At 38.1% G+C, this 19,453-nt stretch overlaps 1 protein-coding gene across 4 annotated transcripts in view; it reads left to right on the forward strand.

Moving 5' to 3' along the window:
- Positions 1-19,453, forward strand: part of fn1 (fibronectin 1) — a 103,741-nt gene that overhangs the window by 30,131 nt on the left and 54,157 nt on the right. For all 4 annotated transcript variants that reach the window (XM_008113554.2, XM_008113566.2, XM_008113572.2 and 1 more), the window contains exons 9-17: positions 3,924-4,100; positions 4,779-4,931; positions 7,295-7,423; positions 9,032-9,175; positions 14,789-14,910; positions 15,886-16,063; positions 17,664-17,840; positions 18,643-18,771; positions 18,875-18,964. In XM_008113554.2, the coding sequence (XP_008111761.2) occupies positions 3,924-4,100; positions 4,779-4,931; positions 7,295-7,423; positions 9,032-9,175; positions 14,789-14,910; positions 15,886-16,063; positions 17,664-17,840; positions 18,643-18,771; positions 18,875-18,964 (1,299 nt within the window). The remainder of the gene's footprint in view (positions 1-3,923; positions 4,101-4,778; positions 4,932-7,294; positions 7,424-9,031; positions 9,176-14,788; positions 14,911-15,885; positions 16,064-17,663; positions 17,841-18,642; positions 18,772-18,874; positions 18,965-19,453) is intronic.

The following is a 19,453-nucleotide window of genomic DNA, read 5'->3' on the forward strand; positions in this document are numbered from 1 at the left end:
AGAGAAATATTGGTTGAAATCTGCTCGAGCCTTACCATGAACAGGTTGAGCATTCCTCATCCAAAATACTCAAGACCAAAAGTGCTTCCTTTTTCAGATTACGAAATACATGTGTATGTATAATGAGATTTCTTGGAGATGGGACCCAAGTCTAAACACAGAAATTGGTTTATGTTTCATATTTACTTTTCACACATAAAAGGTAATTTTATACATAATATTTGTTAAACCATTTTGTGCATAAAACAAAGTTTGTGCACAACAAACATTAAGAAAGTCAAAGTATCAATTTCTCAATCACCCTTGTAGACAAATTGTGGATTTTAAAGTAATTAAGAATTCCAGATACGGGATACCCAACCTGTTGTAATTTAAGACACTTGATTGCACTTTTGAAATATATTATTACCATCTGTTTATTGGCACTCAGATTGTAAGGTACATCTAAAAAATTCTCTGAGCCTGTCCCCAGTGCATCTTTAAATGTGCTATATGGATTTCCCATCCATGTTTCACATTGGTCCTCAACCGTTGGGGAAATTGTACTGCCAGAGTTCAGTTTTCCAATTGTGATTAGCAAAGGAAGCTTTTGTTCTTCATGAATGATTGGTTAAAGAAAGCAAGGATTTTAAATTTTCCTGTTGTGTTCTTTCACTGTATTTCATCAGCCAGTCCCATAGCTTATTTGTGGAAATACGACTTCAGTAAATATATGTGCACCATTATTTTAGATTTAGTGTGTCCTTCCTACTGTTATAGACAAGGAGAGCATTGGCTGGAAGTAGAGCGGGTAGACCAAGTAGTGCTCTGTATGTCTCTGGCTTATGTTATTCATTTCTTTCTTTTTCTTTAGTCCAGTAAGACAGATATCCATATTAGGCCTGAGAGGAAAATGCCTCCTGCATATGACTCGTGCAGTGTTCTGACGTCACTCTCTTAAATCCTGAATCCCATATATAGCAGAAACAGGCCCCTACTCTTTCAAAGCATTTTGCCTCCTTTAGAGATAAGAAGGGGAGAAATTCACATTTCATCAGGGATCTGTTTGTATAGCTGAACCATGGGTGAATCTGTTTCCTGACAACTCCCATTGTATGGCAGAAACTGTCCTAATAAAGTTAAGGTGTGTGTGTGTGTGTGTGTGTGTACGTGTGTGTGTGTGTGTGTGTGTGTGTGTGTATATATATATATATATAGAGAGAGAGAGAGAGAGAGAGGTAGAGGTAGAGGGAGTGTTCCTATAGTAAAGTTAGTGCTGAAGTGCCTCAAACAGGATATCAGTGAATTCTCCCTATCTGAAAATTGATCCAGATTGCAGGGTTCTTCAGGATTTGAACTTTTATCCTATTCCTATCTTTTTACTTTATTCTGATTTATTTTTTTTACTTTTCCTTCCACAAAAGGAAATAGCTAAGAATGAGGCAACAAAAATACATGGATGTGCTGGGCTCTAAATATATAGGCAAATTTGTGAAATCTTGTACAAATCTGAAATTCTCCTTTTTTTTGTACAGTAGTTTCATACTTCAGCTATTTGTATGGCAGGAGACCAAAATGAATCACATTCCCTTTGTATGACAGCTTCCTCATAGGTACCCCTTCTTCACATTTGGGTTGCTTTTTTCACTGAGCCCGAAAAACTCACAATCCACTTCTTCACTTTGCTTGACTTAGATATACTTACCATATATATTCGAATATAAGCCAACCTGAATATAAGCTGAGGCATCTAATTTTACCACAAAAAAAACGGGGAAATCATTGACTCAAGTATAAGCCGAGGGTGGGAAATTTCAGAAATAAAAATAGATACCAAAAAATTACATTAATTGAGGCATCAGTAGGTTAAATGTTTTTGAATATTTAGATCAAGTTCTAATTTAAGATAAGACTGTCTAATTCTGATTAAATCATTATTCTCATCTTCTTCAATGTAAATGTGCTTATGTATCCTTTTAATATTAATAGAGTAAAATAATACATGTAATAATAATAAATACAGGAAAATAATACATGTAATAAGAAATAGAGTAGAATAATAAATGTAATAATAAGATCAGAGGGAAATAATAAATGTATTATTAATAATAATAAAAATAGAGTAAAACAAATGTAGTAGTAGCAACAATAATGTAATAATAATAGAGTAAAATAATAAATGTACCATATATTCTTGAGTATAAGCTGACCCAAATATAAGCCAACCAGGATCCTCAGCCGATTATAAGCAGAGGGGGGCTTTTTTTGTCCTAAAAAAAGGGCTGAACAACTAGGCTTATACTCGAGTATATACAGTACTTTGTTACTTTCTGACCCATACCTATTTCTTGCTTTTTGCACCTGCTTTTCTCCCCCTTTGATCTTTTTTTTAAACTTGGCTTCTTTTAGTGGCGGGGAGTGGCATTGATTATAACGTTGCAATGCGAAGGGCCTCATGGAAATCCTTAAAATGGAACCACATAAGCACATGTCTCATTTTTTACCAACTATTTAAAACCATTAGGGTTGTAATTAAGGCTGTAAGTTAAGACTTATTTAAAATGCAACAGAGCAGTTCTGCTCTCTCTGCAGTGTACTCATCGCCTCATTTGATTTCTCATCAGATTTCTCCCATTGAAAGAATGTGAGTAAATTTGCTTCTTCCTTAGCAACTTCTTCCTCCCCATGTTGGAGAAGCAGCAAAGATTGCCCTTAAAATGGGCCAGTCATCTGGGACAGGTTAGCTACAGACCCCAACCTAAAATAACTAGAGCTTTGCTTTTTTCTTTGTTCACCTTTAAAAAAAAGAATCAAGCACAAGAAATACATTTCCCAGTGACACATCTGCTGCTCTGTTTTTGTAAAAGTATGGTTATCCTTTATCTGTTTTTCATCTAGTTTCTAGCTTAGAAACTCTATATTGAAAATAAGAGTTTTAAAAAGGCCCAGCTCTAAAAGCATGTGAGACAAGAGAAACAAGATGTGAAGAAAGTCTGTCTGACTCAGTGAACGTGCAGCTGCCATCTTCGGCTTCATCTTTGAAGCTGAGTTTAGTTTGCAACACATGCCAGGGGAAACATTTTCCATCATGCATTTAACATACACATGGAAGACTGCTTTTGTTTGTATAAGTCAGCTGTATGTATAGACATATTTGTTATTTGGTTTGTAATCTTGCTGTATAATTAACCCTCACAATGACCTTGTATATTAGGTTGCTATGAAGCTCTAGGACATTAATATAGGTCCAAGTATGACTGCTTCCATGCCTGGAGAGCAGTACACAATCTGTTTTGTCTCTACACACAAATTCAACTTTTAGAAGTAATTTCCATGAGTGTGGTGCATCAGGAAAGAGATTGTTTATTTTTCCTACTTTCCCAGCATAAAGCTTCAGCTAGATGGCTATAACGTTTACAAACACCAGAATACTAGTGACAGGAAAAAGGAGGGGAGGAAGCCACCAGGTGCTCAGGAAGAGTGTGAGTCCTAAATGCACAGAGCCGAAATAAATGAATAAACAACGGTTGCTTTCTCAGCAGGCTAGGATGTGGCTATAATGCTTTTTGCTAAATCTCAGCATGTTCATTTTTAAATAAACACCAACATTTATTAATATGATTCAGACTTGGCAAATTGCAACATACAGATTGAGACCAAAAATACTTGGTCTTACGTCTGGAGACCTGATTAAACATAGTAGTAACATGCGGTGTTATGTATGATCTTTGTGAAGATGAGGATGTAGTCATCTTGTATAATCCCAGGACCAGCTCTGAGTAGCCCTAACTCTGGCCAGGTAATGTGGAAGTATGTTATACGAGATGTCAACATATCCATTGTGCTGATCTCCAAGGAACTGGATTGCATGCCCTGGAGAGACATCTTTTTGTTATCAAATATCTCATTGACCCTAACTTTGAATTGCTATTATTTTCTTTCAGTCTTGATTCAAACACGTGGTGGCAACTCCAATGGTGCTCTGTGCCATTTCCCTTTCCTCTACAACAACCGCAATTACACTGATTGTACTTCTGAGGGGCGGAGAGACAATATGAAATGGTGCGGAACCACACACAACTATGATGGTGACCAGAAGTTTGGATTTTGCCCCATGGCTGGTATGTTGAATATATCTTTTTGTGAGAGTCCATAGTAAAGATGTGTAACACAAGTCACGTTTTAGGTGTGGACATTAATTATGAATCAGCAGTCTCTGTAAAGTTAGATGCTCCCTATAAAGATTCACTTCAACCAAATTCAACCAGTGTTCTGTTCTGGAATCAAATTCTGAAGATGTCCCATCTTTTGCATGGTTTAGATTTAGATAATGTTAAGACTCAAAAATGTCAAAAAATCCTAAATTAAATGTTCTTTGTTTCCTAAAAATGGAAATTAATATTTGATAAAATGCAATGTATGTCTGATTATAGTGACCTCATCAGTTTAGAAAAGTTTCTTAAGCAAGGAATACTTAGGTGATTTGCCTTCTTCTGAACATAGGTATTCCTGCCTGGTATTCCCTGGCAGCCTCTGTAGACTTAACAACTCATGTTGAACCTGGTTGGATTCTAAGATCAGACAGGATATGGACCCTTCAGGGTATTAGGCAGAAAGCATTTTAAATACTGAGCTGAAAACAGTTGCTCCTTCTAACTTGAGCCATCTTGCCCTCAGCAGAATTCTCACGTGAAATCAGGAAGAAAGTTCACCATGTATTGATTTATTGTTTTGTGACATATGAAAACAAAAGCAAACACCAGTGAGCAAGCCTCTCTCTGAATTACTTTCTTGAACAGCTCATGAGGAGATCTGCACAACCAATGAAGGTGTTATGTACCGTGTTGGAGACCAGTGGGACAAGCAGCACGAAATGGGTCATATGATGAAATGCACTTGTGTCGGAAATGGACGTGGAGAGTGGACCTGCGTCGCTTATTCCCAGCTCAGAGGTATTTCCTTTTGTTTCTGTGGTGTGGCTGCTAGCAAAAACATGGGAAAGAGGTTATAGTAGTGTCGACTACTCCACACTACACCTTAAGTGCCCTAAAGATTATTTCCTGTTTTATTCATTGCATTTAAAGCAGGTTGTTGTCAGCCCTCTTATTCCTTTAATGCAGGAGTAGGTAGCTTCATCAAGATCCAGAGTCTAGGCATTTAGCTTTGAAGCCTCATTATTGAAGCTTAAAACTTTGACTATTTTGCATATTTCCGCACAACAAATAGAATGAGGATTGCAACTATATTTTTTGTTTCCTTACACTCATTTTCAAATCATGAGTCCAGAACAAATAATATTGTAGGCAATTCAAGCTCTTGGCTTCTGATATCCTTCCATACATTCGTCTCAGAATGCTGATGGAGGCCCCTTCCACACAGCTGTATAAAATCCACATTAATAATAATAATAATAATAATAATAATAATAATAATAATAATAATAATAATAAAACTTTATTTATACCCCGCCACCATCTCCCCAACAGGGACTCGGGACGGCTTACATGGGGCCATGCCCAAAACAATACAATATAAACAGCATATAAAAGAACAACACATCACAACACAATAAGCAATACAATAAATAATAATATCCATTACAAAATAAATCAAGGAAACAATGAAAAACAAGGGCAGACCACATGAACATTAAGTTAAAACTCGGGGTGAGAGAGACATAAGAATAAAAAACCACAGCGAACAGGATTATATAGCAGTGTGGACTCAGATAACCCAGTTCAAAGCAGATATTGTGGATTATCTGCCTTGATATTCTGGGTTATATGGCTGTGTAGAAGGGCCCTGAATGTCAGCATCCACATCTGTTCCTCTCTGCTCTTGTGACTGCCTTATCTGAACATGGAAGGAAAACACTTCTTTTCTTGGTACCCAAAACCAAGTAAATCAGTGGGATGTGTATCTCCTGAATCTTTCAAGTAAAATGGAGTCTGCAGCTGAAATTGATGGCTTTTACAAGTGAATTAATAATGCAAGAAGCCTTTTTTTATTTCTTTGATAACATCCGTCACCCTACACCACCAACCTCAGTGGTTAAGTTGGTCTTTAGTGATCTTTTTTAGAAGGGACCTGTGAAGGAAAACTAAGGAAAAATACGCTGGATAATGTTTCTGGGCATATGGTCAGAGAAGTGCTTAGGCAGCATGAAAGAAAAAGGAGACTTCAAAGGGAACAAGCATTTGCTCATTCTGCATTTGGCTCACATCGTGTTTGGAAATGGGGGTGTACGTTTGAAGAAAAAACTCCAGAATTACTGCTGAAAGTAAACATAACTTATAGGGACAGTCTGCCTCCAGTGCTTCTCGTGAATTTGATTCAGCTCAGAAACTTTCCAGATCCCTGTACCGGTAGTGCTGAAGTTTCTGCACAATCTTTAATATTGTGGTTGCCTTAATGTGCAACCATAAAGTTCCTATGGTGTGGTTTCTTCAGCGGTCATTCTTGGTCCTGAAAAAATGCTTTCTGAGACTACAACCACAACTTCCAGAGTCTCAAAACAATATGGTCAATTTGCCCTCTTTTTAATTATGTGTATGTTTGTATTCTTTGTATGCAAACCTCACCATGTTCAAACTTCATGCCTTTTCCCATAGCCTTCCCTTTTGCACTTCACCATACTATTTTCCTGCCTGAAACTTAGAAAAGCTATCCAGAGTGCTAGGCTCATTTCAACAAGAGGTTCTCTATCTTGGAAAGTTTATTTAAACATCAGAGTTTCTTTAAACATTACACCAATGTGAAAGCTGTTAGCTATCCTTAAGAGAAACTAATATTTTAAGGAAGACGTTAGGGAATGCTAAGTGATCTCATGAATGGGATACCTTCATGGTTCCTAGCTCTGATTTGCTCCTCGGATTTTAACAAAAAGCTCTGCAGAGCAATAGTAACCCAAACAAAAATTTTGGAGAATCTGGCACTTTCTGGGACTTGCTTATCTTTCACATTTATGTCAAACAACTGGACCAGAGTACCAAAACAAAGAACAAAACAAGACATAACAGAAGCTTGAGTAATGGAATTATTTGCCTATGATCCTACAAATCTCTGTTGAGTAGTCTGTGTATGAATCATCATACATAAAAATACTTGTCAGGTGAAATACCAGTTTTATTGCATCATTTGCCTTTTTGTTGTACAGGCATACAGCAGTTAACAAAGTTCCATTTTTCAAAGTCTTGTTATATCCACTGAACCTCCCTTTCCTTGTTATCCTGTGCAGGAGCATAGTATAGTTGAACAGGAAGAATGTCCTCAGAGCAAACCGTGATACAAATATTATCCTTTTTTTAAACAACAGATCAATGTATAGTTGATGACATCACCTATGATGTTAATCAGACTTTCCACAAGCGACATGAAGAAGGACATATGCTGAACTGTACCTGCTTTGGTGAAGGCCGGGGGAGATGGCAGTGTGACCCTGTTGGTAAGTTCACCCTTCCCTGAATACTGAGTCTTCTCTTAAGCTGTGAGAAGTGTGACCACTCAGATTAATCTACTGGATCAAAGTAAGATGTTACCAAAAGATTGCCTTCTCTGGTCGATCTCTTATAAAAGGTCTTACAAAATGTGTTGATTTGTGCTAATGCAGAGGTGGAGGAAAAACTGCAGATTGAAAATGGAGTATCCATGTCTGGTCATGGGCCTCTGCTTGTTGCTCTCCAAGGCAGCAACTTGGCTTTCATGGAAGGTGCTTTTCAAGCCTACTGCACTGCAGGGACAGTTGTTTGTAATCTCTTTGTCTTACTCTGGAAGGATCCTGGGGCAGGCATCTCAAACATAGTTTGCAACATTTTGTCAATGAGTCTTTTGATTCCTTGAACTTAAAAAGAGCCGAAGTCAGCTATAACAAATATTATCCTACCCGAGGCTTAACCTGTTTCATTTGGCTGCCTTTTTCTGTACTTTTCTAGGGCAAAGGGATAATTCTTTTCTGAGCAAAGACGGTCTCCAGCTTTTGATTGAGTGATAAGACTTAGATGTTTGATCTCTTAATTATTTAATTTAATTATTTATGTTTGAATTATGTTTTCGCACATTTACTCAAATGTGTCCTACACAGGCTGAATTAATATGAAGCTATTGCAATGGATGTCTGAGACTAAGACAAGTTAGAAGATTCTGTAAAATAGGTTGACTCCATTTTTGCCATGGATTTTGCTCCAAAATAAGTCAGATCTGGCTGTAGTTAGCTTCCTGCAAAATGGATTGCTAATAATAAAGCTTTCAGATGAATTCCATGAAAATCATGAAAACCAATGACAATACATTTTATTTGTCTGCCAAAAAAATGTGCAAGGAAATTCTACACAGAAATCAAATTGGTACCATAAAGTGGAAGGGCCTTATCTATAGTGGAAGGAAGGTTGTAGATGTTTCAGATCAGTGGTTCTCAATTTGTGGGTCCCCAGGTGTTTTGGTCTACAACTCCCAGAAATCCCAGCCAGTTTACCAGCTGTTAGGATTTCTAGAAGTTGAAGGCCAAAACATCTGGGGACCCACAGGTTAAGAGCCACAGTTTCAGAGATTAATGGGTGAAGCTAGGACTGAGGACCCTTCTACACTGCAGATTGTCAAAGCAGATAATCCACATTATCTTCTTTGAACTGAAGGACCTGAGAATAATGGAATCATGGTTCACAAAGATTTGCATGGTGCTTCCTGGCATCAGTAGAATGACTTTGGGTTCCACCCTTAATCCTGGTGTTCAGGACTGGGAGCACCCCAACTATATTTAAGTGCTCTGTTCATAGGTAAGATAAATACATGAAGTGAGTAGCAGTGATGAGTTTACTACTTCTAACTCCCTAGCACCATTCTTGTTACATTCTTCATGTGAACATCAAATATCTGCAAAGGAAAGTCTCCTTTGTTCATGCAGGTGCTCCTTGAGATTCTGGTCTCCTGAAAAAACAAGGTTCTAATAACTTAAGGAACCTTTCCTTCTATACTGTGACACAAGTTTAATGGTAAGCCTGACAAACCCATCCTCAAAATACCGGCACACATTTTCCATTTGGATACTTGTTTTCAGATCAGTGCCAAGATTCAGAAAGCCAGACTTTCTACCAGATCGGAGATTCCTGGGAGAAACACGTTCATGGTGTCAGATATCAGTGCTACTGTTATGGACGTGGTATTGGAGAATGGCACTGCCAGCCTCTAAGCGCATATCAAGGTAAGAGTTCTAAGTGGGGGAGCACTTTGTAATGTAAAAAGCAATTCACAGATATTATTCAGACCATCTCTTTTGAGCAGGCTTGCTTCTTCTCTGTGATTTCATGTGGAAAAAAGTCTATTTAGATCCTTGCCTCTGGCATAGAATTATGATTTCTGATCTTTGTATTCCTTTGTCCATCATATTTCTAACGAGAGAGAGAGGAGAGGAACTAAGATGCCATCAACTATTCACATCCCACCATGGTCCTTACACATATCAATCTTCCTAATTTATTTGGTTTCCACTGAAGTAGTTTTGTACTCTCATGTCTTGGTGATATTTTTTATATCAATATCATTGTAACCAATGCAAAGCTTTCTATCAGTGTATAGGACAGTGTTCAAATTCGATCAAAACAAACATTTCCTTCTAACTTATCCAGCCTGGATTGTTTTTTTTAATCTTCATACTTTTTATTTCAAAAACTCTCCCTCTTAGAGATGTGGACTTTCCTCCATAGCAGTGTTTTACACCCCTTCTACACTGTCAGATAATCCAGGTTATCAAAGCAGATAAAGTGGATTTTATATAGCTATGTAGTAGGGGCCTTAGTGCTTTCAAAAGTCCCAGGAATCACGAAGGAATAAAATATCAAACCTCATGGGTTGACTTCACCTTCAAGGACTTCTGCTAGAATAATAACTTTAAAGGTTGATTTTCTGCTGGTTGTGTTTTTGCTCCTTGGCGCAGTAATTGTGAACTATTTTCCATGGACACCTGTTTCTTATTTCAGTTTAGTGCACTTGGACAGATTCTCGGGAAAAGTCATATAATCGTTGTGAATTGACATATTCTAGTTTTGTAGTGGAAACATGCTTGGCTCATTGAACTCGTACCTCTATGAACTGCTACTTATATTTGTGGTATGTAGTACCTGGTGTGCTCAGTCTCCAAACAAAATGTTTTAACTGTCCTGTCCATCAGGTTCCAGGAATTCTCTATAGACATGGTCAATATGAGCTTGTCTGTTTGTTCAGTTTCCATCTAGAAGCACATACATTGATAAGGGAAGCACTTGCGTTAACCTTTGCACTTGGAAAATACATTTGCAGTGGTTGTTTTTAGTTTTTAGATTTCACAAATGAGCATAGTACAGGCAGCCTCCAAATTACACACAAGATAGATTCTGTAGGTTTGTTCTTGAGTTGAATTTGTTCGTAAGTCGGAATAGGTACCATTGGATTTTGAAAAATATGGTTTGTTGGGGAAACAAGGTGTGATGATAAAGCTTCAGTAGAAACATCTTTTCCCTATGATAACTATTTTTCAGGAGTAAATTTCCCTTCCATGGGATAGATTTTTCTTAATTCATGATGTCTCACCTCCTGTTCTTAATGATGAGTCATTTGTAAGTTGGATGTTTGTAACTCAGGGACTGCCTGTAATATCAAAAGGTAGATGATGGCACATAGGCTGCAAATGAGACTGTTGCTTTAGCTCTGAAGATCTCTGTGTCACTCAGCCACTTACATATCATATCATGAAGCCAACGATGATGATGCAGTAATCTGTGTAGGGAATTTATCAATAATAGCTATCAGGCCAGAAGTAGGAATAGAAACATAATGTAATACGAAGGAAGAACAGAATTATATATGAATGTCTCCAACCCAAGCGATGGGAAGTTACCAAAATGGGAGGGGTGGGAGGAGGGGAGGGTATAACCAGATACGAATATTGCATAGATGTTAGGTAGTATTGTATTGGTTCATGTATATATACATGTATGTAGATCTGTTTCATTGTTTTTATGAATATGTAAATTGAAAATTAAAAACCTAGAACATGGTTAAAAAAGAAAAATAAAAGAAAGAAAAAAGGGAAAAATGTGTTCTAGGTTTAATCAGTGGTGAATGTGATTTACAGATAGATCTTCACATTAACTGGCTAAAGGTGTAAGACTCATGTGAAAGTGGAAAAAAACAAAAATAGCTGAGACAGCAACCCTCTAGGAATCTCTAGGTCCTCTAGCATGACTCTATGATCAACTTCTACCAACAATGATGAAATTTATTACGATCAACAGATCAGACAAAACAAATAGGACCAAACAAACAATATCAATAACAAGATCATACAAATAGCATTAAATACAGGTAAAAATTCTCTTAAGTTTATGCTGGCCACTTTAGCTGTTACCATTGGATTCTGATTTGCCAGCAAATAGTGTATGTAAAACTTATCAGTTCCACCAGGAATGCTTTGTAGAATTGGGTGGATAAAAGTATGTCGGAAGCCACTGTAGAAAGAACAAAATAACTATATATGTCTTATTGTCTCCAATGAGTCAGCACAAGGACATAAGTGTGCATCATGCACAAGGATATAAGTGCGCATCATAGGGAATATTGTTATACCTCTCCTCTAATAAGGCTGAAGGTAATAGATTTTTGCTAGGGTGAATGATTTTCTGTATTCTGCATTCCTCAAAGCTACAAAAACATACCCGAAATGTGGACAGTGGATTGTATTTTGTTGGGGGTGGGGTGGCTGTATTTTATTGGAGAGGTGTGTTTGGAAAATATTTCTTTCTTTGCTGTGGGACAGAGAATCTAGGAGTGAGATTGTGCAGCCAGAAAATGAAAAAGGGCAGCCAAGTTCACTCACCCCATGGTGGGGCAAACTACTTGCACCATACAAAACTGGAGCGAATTAAAAGGGGTGGGGGGACAGGTGGCCTGCCAATCAGATGGCACATTTGCTTGAATGACAAGAAACTCAATCACATGTCCCTTAAATGCCTTCAGTTACATTTTGTGCATGCTCATGATAGAGAGCAATGCTCTGGTTTTTCCATGTGAGACACAAAGCCAACTTCATTAAGTTATCATCACTGCTTGGAATAGTTACTTTTTTGTCCTGTGCCTGTAGCTGTTATGGCTGGGCGTTTCTGGGTGTTGGGGGTCTGAAAAGTAAAAAGTGCAAGCTCTGGGACAAACAATTCAGAGTTGCTTCCCCTTGCTCTTGAAACGAGATTGCTTATTCGTTTGGTAAATACCATGTTTTCTTGCCATTGACATATCTGAGGCAGCTAGTAAAATGATGCCTTTTCCAGTTGCTGTATAAATAGCTCAATTCAAATTCATAGGAAGCCCATGAATTGCCCCATGGAAAATGTTTCTTGATGGGAAAGGAAGGGCTGGATGTAGGTATTCTCACAAATTGTGTCTTTGAGAGGTCTTCCTGTAAGAACAGAAACATTGGTTTTCTTAAAGTAGGGGCCCTTTGTGATCAAAGAAACATAAGCGTATTTGTTTTGCTTGCTTTGTGGGAGTCAAAGCTCATAGAAATGCACAAGGAGAGCACACCATTGATTCCAGAGAATCAATGAATAAGGGTTGAAACACCCTGGGATTTCTTCATTTTGAAGACATGTTATTGTTATTATCTCAGGCAGAGCTAGGTAACATGTCTGAAATAATGAGAATAAGTACCTAGTTTGTGAGTTGGAATGCATCCTCTGGAATAGATTTAATTATTCCAAATGTAATATTAGACTAAAAGAAGTAGCACATTCTGGTATATATGGAAGGAAAGGAAATTGCGTTCAAACTCTTGAGTTTCTTTGGTTAGATTTTGCAATGATACTTGCCAAGCCAAAGTTGATTCTTATCTAACTGTTAAAGCAAACATCTCATGGAGCCATGTGAAATACGTATGCACCCTTAGAGTTAGATTTGAAAAGTAAGCGAGACAGTCAAGTCTTTGAGAATCTCTTTGGGAGCTGGGCTAGCCTTGAAATTGTTTCAATATGAAGAGAAGGTTTGTTTTTATGGTAGCTTTAAAACGTTTCCATCGGTATGCATGTTTTACAGTTGTCCAAACCAATATGCAAAGGAATCATTTTACAAAGGAAGAATTCAGTGGCTAAAATAACAAGAGGCTCCCATCAAACCAGATGGTTGCTTGCTGATGTTCTGTGAGAACTTCCGTCTTGCTCACAAAATAATACAGATTGAAGCGGCATTTCATTGGAAATATTACTGTGTACCTTCAAGGCATTTTATTTTACTTATTGTGGCCATGAGATGAACAAGATGGCAAAAAGGGGAGTAGAAAAAGAATAGATAAATGAATTTAGTTAAAGATTGCAAACTTAATAATCTTTGTCTACTGTCAGGTAATCTCAGCCTGTTGTTAAGAGCCAACCTACCTGTTACATTAACTTCTTAACTAGTAGCTATCTTAAAAATGACTGGGGATAATTGGAGTGTAACATATGGGAAGGAGAAGCTTTATTTTTTCCCCTCAGTTACTATCCCAGCCAAAATCTCTTCCTTGTTCTCTGTAGGAATTAGAATAAAAGATCCCACTGGCACAAATGGGAGTTTCTGTCTATTGCTAATCACCATCACAGTGATGATTTTCATTTGGATTATGAGACAGCAAGGAGGGACACTTTGATGAAACTATCCCATATTTGCTATTACAGTAGAGTCTCACTTATCCAAGCCTCACTTATCCAAGCCTCTGCATAATCCAAGCCATTTTTGTAGTCAATGTTTTCAATATATCATGATATTTTGGTGCTAAATTCATAAATACAGTAATTACAACACAACATTACTGCGTATTGAACTCCGTTTTCTGTCAAATTTGTTGCATAACATGAAGTTTTGGTGCTTATTTTGTAAAATCATAACCTAATTTGATGTTTAATAGGCTTTTCCTTAATCCCTCCTTATTATCCAAGATATTCGCTTATCCAAGCTTCTGCCGGCCCGTTTAGCTTGGATAAGTGAGACTCTACTGTATTTCTTTTTGAAATCCTTGTTATAGATGTTAGGTTGCAATTAACATAGTATGTGCATTGGCTTTTGTCCTTCTACCCAACCCAGTTGCTTGATTTGCAAGCAAAGATGGAGGGCCCAGGTGAAGTGAAATGGAAATGAAACAGATTGGGTACTTAAGTTCTGGGTAAGAACTGCTCAATAAAAGGTGGAGAGCAAGTGGAAAGCACTTGCTTATGGGGCAATTATATTACTTTATTGTTTTAAAGTTCCTCTGGGAAAGTTCATTTGAATTCAGTAACCATATTTTTCTATAGAATCCACTATGATGATAGATCACCATTATCGGATATGACGATTCTATGTCAAAGGGATCAAAATTCAACTCAAGGATCCTTAAAATAAGATGCTAACCCCTGTAGAATCCGAGCTAGGTAAATGATATCCTGTCAGGCCATTTCATATATGCAATGGCTTGAGGATCATGTTGGAAATGATAGTTTTTCACATATAAGAGGACACTATAAGGGCATGTGTTGTTGCATGTGAATTTATAGGCTCATTCGTGTCAAGAATGATATATTACCTGCTTCCACAACCCTTTTGCTTGTGGATCCAGTCACTAACTCTATGGAAAATTTAGTTCTTTGAAAAAAAAGATTACATTGCATTTTGGTCCTTGAGTTACTGTCAAATGTTTGTAGATCAATATTATTGCAGGTGGAATTTCAGAAGTCAAGTTGCATTTGAAGAGAGTCACTTCTTTAGATCCAATGAATAGACGGTAAACTATATATAGATGAAGTCCTGAACAAACTAATGGGGAAATTCTATTTTTTAGGCTCCACTGGTCCTGTCCAGGTGATTATCACAGATGTCCCAATTCATCCTGATTCTCATCCTGTCCAGTGGGTTGCACCTGAATCCTCTCACATTGCCAGTTATATCCTCCGATGGAAACCGGTGAGTACTTCAGTAACATTGATGAAGTGAATACATCACCCCCAATCTAAGTCATCTCATCTAACAATCTGGAAATTGTTTGCCAATATTTCTAAATATGTAAACATCATCTATTATGGCAGTAGAAGAAAAAGGTATGTTTGCTTTGAGACTATATTTGCATCGGTTAATGGAATGTGTGCAAATCTACTTTGTAAGGAGCTTATCATATTGCTATATGGATTCACCATGCATCGTGGCAAATCTGAGGGGTCAGTGGGGGGCAAGAAGAGCCCGTTGTGTAATGGGCTCTGTGGCAAAAGGGGAGAAGTGGCATACGATGGGCAAATTAGCTCATGTAATGTATGTATATTATGTAAATGTGTCAAAGTTGCAGTTGTGAAGGAAGATCATTACGAGCATATTATATCAGAGACAAAGCTGACAGTTTTTCACCCATGTTTTTTTTTAACTTTGGCAAAACATTCATTATAGGCTTTTGTTAAAATGCCTTTGGAGCAGGCAGTTCCATTTCCCTTCAGGTAGCAAAATGAGAAGCCTAGGTTTGATTGTCAAAACAACTACGGTTGGCTTCTTACATCAGTTTAGTAGATTTATATCCTGCATTACACTTGAAGTCCTTCAAGTGAGTAATGAATTTTCTTAAACCAACACAGCCAACCCAACAAGAAGCAATAAGAGGAAAGACTTGCCTTCATTTCCTTTTCTTATTTTATTTTGAGCAGCAGGAAGAATCCCGTATTGGCTTCCTTCCCCTTCCAATTTCTTAGAAATATGGATTTATCTCTGCAGTGCAGATTCTGAGAGAGGCATTATTTTAGAGAGCATCTATTCCTTCTGCAAGTATCTTGTAAGGAAAACACATATTTTGAAACTGATGTCACTGGGCATATTTCCCATAGGAGAGAACGTTGTGCAAATTATGCTGTTGAATTATTCATATTCTGATAATACCACCATGTTTTGTTCTTTTAGAAAAACTCCAGGATCAAATGGAAAGAGGCCACCATCCCAGGCTATCAGAACTCCTACACTATCTCAGGACTGAGACCTGGCATTCTTTATGAAGGGCAGCTTATTAGTGTGCAACATTATGGCAAGAGAGAAGTCACCCGTTTTGAATTTACTACTTCTAGTACCACATCTATTTCAAGTAAGCACTGCCATGAAAGTGGAACATGGCCTATAATGCAGGCATTTGGTTTCTCTGGCATTCACCTTTCAACTGTTTTCTAGTCTCCAGAATAGATTGCAGATATCCCATTTTCTGGGCATTGCTCTGATATTACCACATTGCTATTATGTACTCTGCCTGCGCAGTCCACTCTTCATATTTGTAGGTTTAGCTTTTTGTTATTCATGGATTTGACTAAAATGTTCTCTAGGAATCTCTAGACCCTTCATTGCAACTCTGTGGTCATCATTTGATGGAAATTGATCATAGACACATGCGGGAGGGTCTAGATATTCCTAAAAATTGCATTTTTAAAATTAAAGGTTTTTTGCTTCTGCAAGGATTTTGTTCCCCTAACTCCGACAAAAGTAGAGGGCTGACTGCATATGCCACTTGTATTGATTGCAATGGTGTTAAAAATAAGGGGAAGTTTTCAACTCGGGTCTTAATGCAGAAGTTACATTATGTACTAGATTCTATCTAAAAATCAGAATTCAGTTTTAACATTATTACTGGCTGTGTTAGGGTGCTTTATATTTAAAACTAGTTTGGGTACCTGGAGATGTTCGGGTTATTTGAGAAAAGCTTTGTTTGTTTTTGGATGTTAGATAATATCAGTTTGGTCCTATGTTATGCTATTTCTTAGAAAAAAACTCAGTCTTTGCTTTTGTTTTTTATGAATGCTCCCATTAGAAAATGCACAAGGATGTGGGTGAACTACAAATCCCAAAATCATGGCTCAACCTTCCCAAAACCCTGCCAGTATTCACTGTTGTCCATGTTGGATCTGTGTGCCAAATTTCATCCAGATCTGTCAACTGCTGCGTTCAATGTTCTCTGAATATAGGTGAACTATAACTCTCTGATGCCAATGTCAATCACCTGCAAAGCCTGCCAGTATTCACAGTTGACCATGTTGGGTCTGTGTGCCCAGTTTGGTCCAGATTCGTCACTTGCTGGGTTCAGTGTTCTCTGAATACAAGTGAACTATAACTCTCTGATGCCAAGGTATATCACCCCAAGCTGGCAACATTGGGTCTTTGTGCCAAGTTTGGTCTAGCTCCATCATTGGTGGGGTTCAGAGGGCTTATGGAATACAGGTCAATCACTCTCAAAGTGCACCAGTATTTCCAGTTGGCCATGTTGAATTTGTATGCCAAGTTTGGTCTTCTTTCAGCCCCCCCCTTAGGCATCTTCTGCACTGCCATATAATCCATATTATCAAAGCAAATATACCATATTATCTGCTTTGAACTGGATTATATGAGTCTACACTGCCATATAATCCAGTTCAAAGCAGATAATCCAAATTTTAAATGACAGTGTAGAGGGGGCCTTAGAGACAAACTCTTATGTATTTTCTGAAGTTCTTCTGTATTTTGATTTATGTTTTCTGGATGTGCTGCGTCCTTTTAGGTATCATTTGTAAGGTTTATAATTTAATTTACCCAAATCAATTACTGTGAAAAGGGATGCTGGAAGACACTTCCCTGAAAACCTGAATTTTTAACTGAACAGTTAGCTCTTGGTTTCTCGTGGCACTTCATTTGTGTAAATCCCTTGGTTTCTTTCATTGCAGCCACTCGTGTGACAGGAGAAACAACAGCGCTGCCTTCAATGGTATCTACTTCCGAATCAGTCACAGAAATTACAGCTAACAGTTTTGTGGTGTCCTGGGTTTCTGCTTCAGACACGATCTCAGGCTTCCGTGTGGAATACGAACTAAGTGAAGATGGTGATGAACCCAAGTACTTGGGTAAGGCAGCCATGGTTGAGATGCCATCAGTGAGGTTAAACACCTTTATGCCATCATCCATGGCATGTTTGGTCCAGATCCATTGTTCGTTGGGTTCACAGTGCTCTCTGGATGTAGATTAAGTACAACTCTTGAAATCTTGAAATCATGGTGAATTGTCCCCAAACCTCTTGTTCAGTTGCTGATGAGTTCCTCTGTTTACTGTGTGCCATAGGAAAGGGTAGGAAAGAGTTAACGGAGACGCAGTGGGCTGGTCATGCAAATTAAGGAACCCTGGAATGTCCATTCTGGAGGAAAAACAGAACATGTAGCATTAAATTGTTCCCACATGAAATCCTACACTTGGGTGGGGGCAGAATGGTGTTTGTGGAGGACACTGGCAGGGTTTGGGTTACATGTTCATGGCGCTTACTATAACCTGCATGTCAGTGGAGGGAGGGCCATTTGTGTATCCTGCTCAGTGGGAACTATATCTGTTTGTGGAGGTGGGAGGTTGTCTGTGTAAGTGAACACCTCCTCCACATACACACATACACATTTTTCACTTTTATTATGTGTATAGATGGGTTGCACATACTAAATGTTCAAAAACATCTGGTCTTGCAGTACAAATCTAGGCATCATATTGGGGTAGCTTGGGCTCTGATTATGTTCAAGTTAAAATTGCCTATAATATCAGCACCTGAGATTAAGATTGGTTACAATTTGCTTATGATACTACAAATTATTTTCCTCTATTAGCATTTTATAAAATGAATAAGGTTTTAATAGCACATCGTGATTTCTTTTCTTCTTATTAAAGATCTTCCAAGTACTGTCACTTCTGTTAACATCCCCAACTTGCTTCCGGGCCGCAATTACATTGTTAGAGTCTACCAGATTACCGAGGAGGGCAAGCCTGATCTAATTCTGTCAACCTCCCAGACAACAGGTAAGTTAGCCACACAGTTTTTGGCAGGGATCAACCGAATTTGTCTTTCCCATCAATGCTAGACATGTTCTCCAACTGTCTTATTTGTTATTTCCTTCAACAGCACCTGATGCCCCGCCTGATCACCATGTGGAAAATGTTGATGACACTTCTATCCTTGTAAGCTGGAGCAGACCAGAAGCTCCTATCACAGGTATGTCCTATTTAACTGAATTGGTTTGAAAATGTTCAGTGTTTTGCTGTTCTTTGTAAGAAAGTCAAGCAGGTAGGAGTCTATCTGAGGACCAAACCCTGTTAACATGCTTTCAAGTTGACTCCAACTTATGGTGTCAGTATGCTTCTATGGTTTTCTTGGCATGTCTATCATTCTCTTCCTCTAAGGCTTGAGAGCGTTTGACTTTACCAAGATAACACAGTGAGTTTCCATGTCCGAGCAAGGATTTGGATCCTGATTTCCAAATGCACAAACCACCACACAGTACTGACTCTTGAAACTAACTCCTTACCCTACAAAAAGTATATTTCTTGCTCAGAAAAGGTGACATTTTAGCTTGCTGCCCATGTTTCAGAAGGTGGGAACTATGATCCTTGTGTTTTCCAAATTGTACTTCATACAGGTTCAAAAGTCATCCTAAAGCATTTCAAAGTTTTTGGAAATAGGGATAGCCTGTTTAGCTGAGAG

This window comes from Anolis carolinensis, chromosome 1 (genome assembly GCF_035594765.1).
Source record: "Anolis carolinensis isolate JA03-04 chromosome 1, rAnoCar3.1.pri, whole genome shotgun sequence".
Classification (NCBI taxonomy): Eukaryota; Metazoa; Chordata; class Lepidosauria; order Squamata; family Dactyloidae; genus Anolis; species Anolis carolinensis.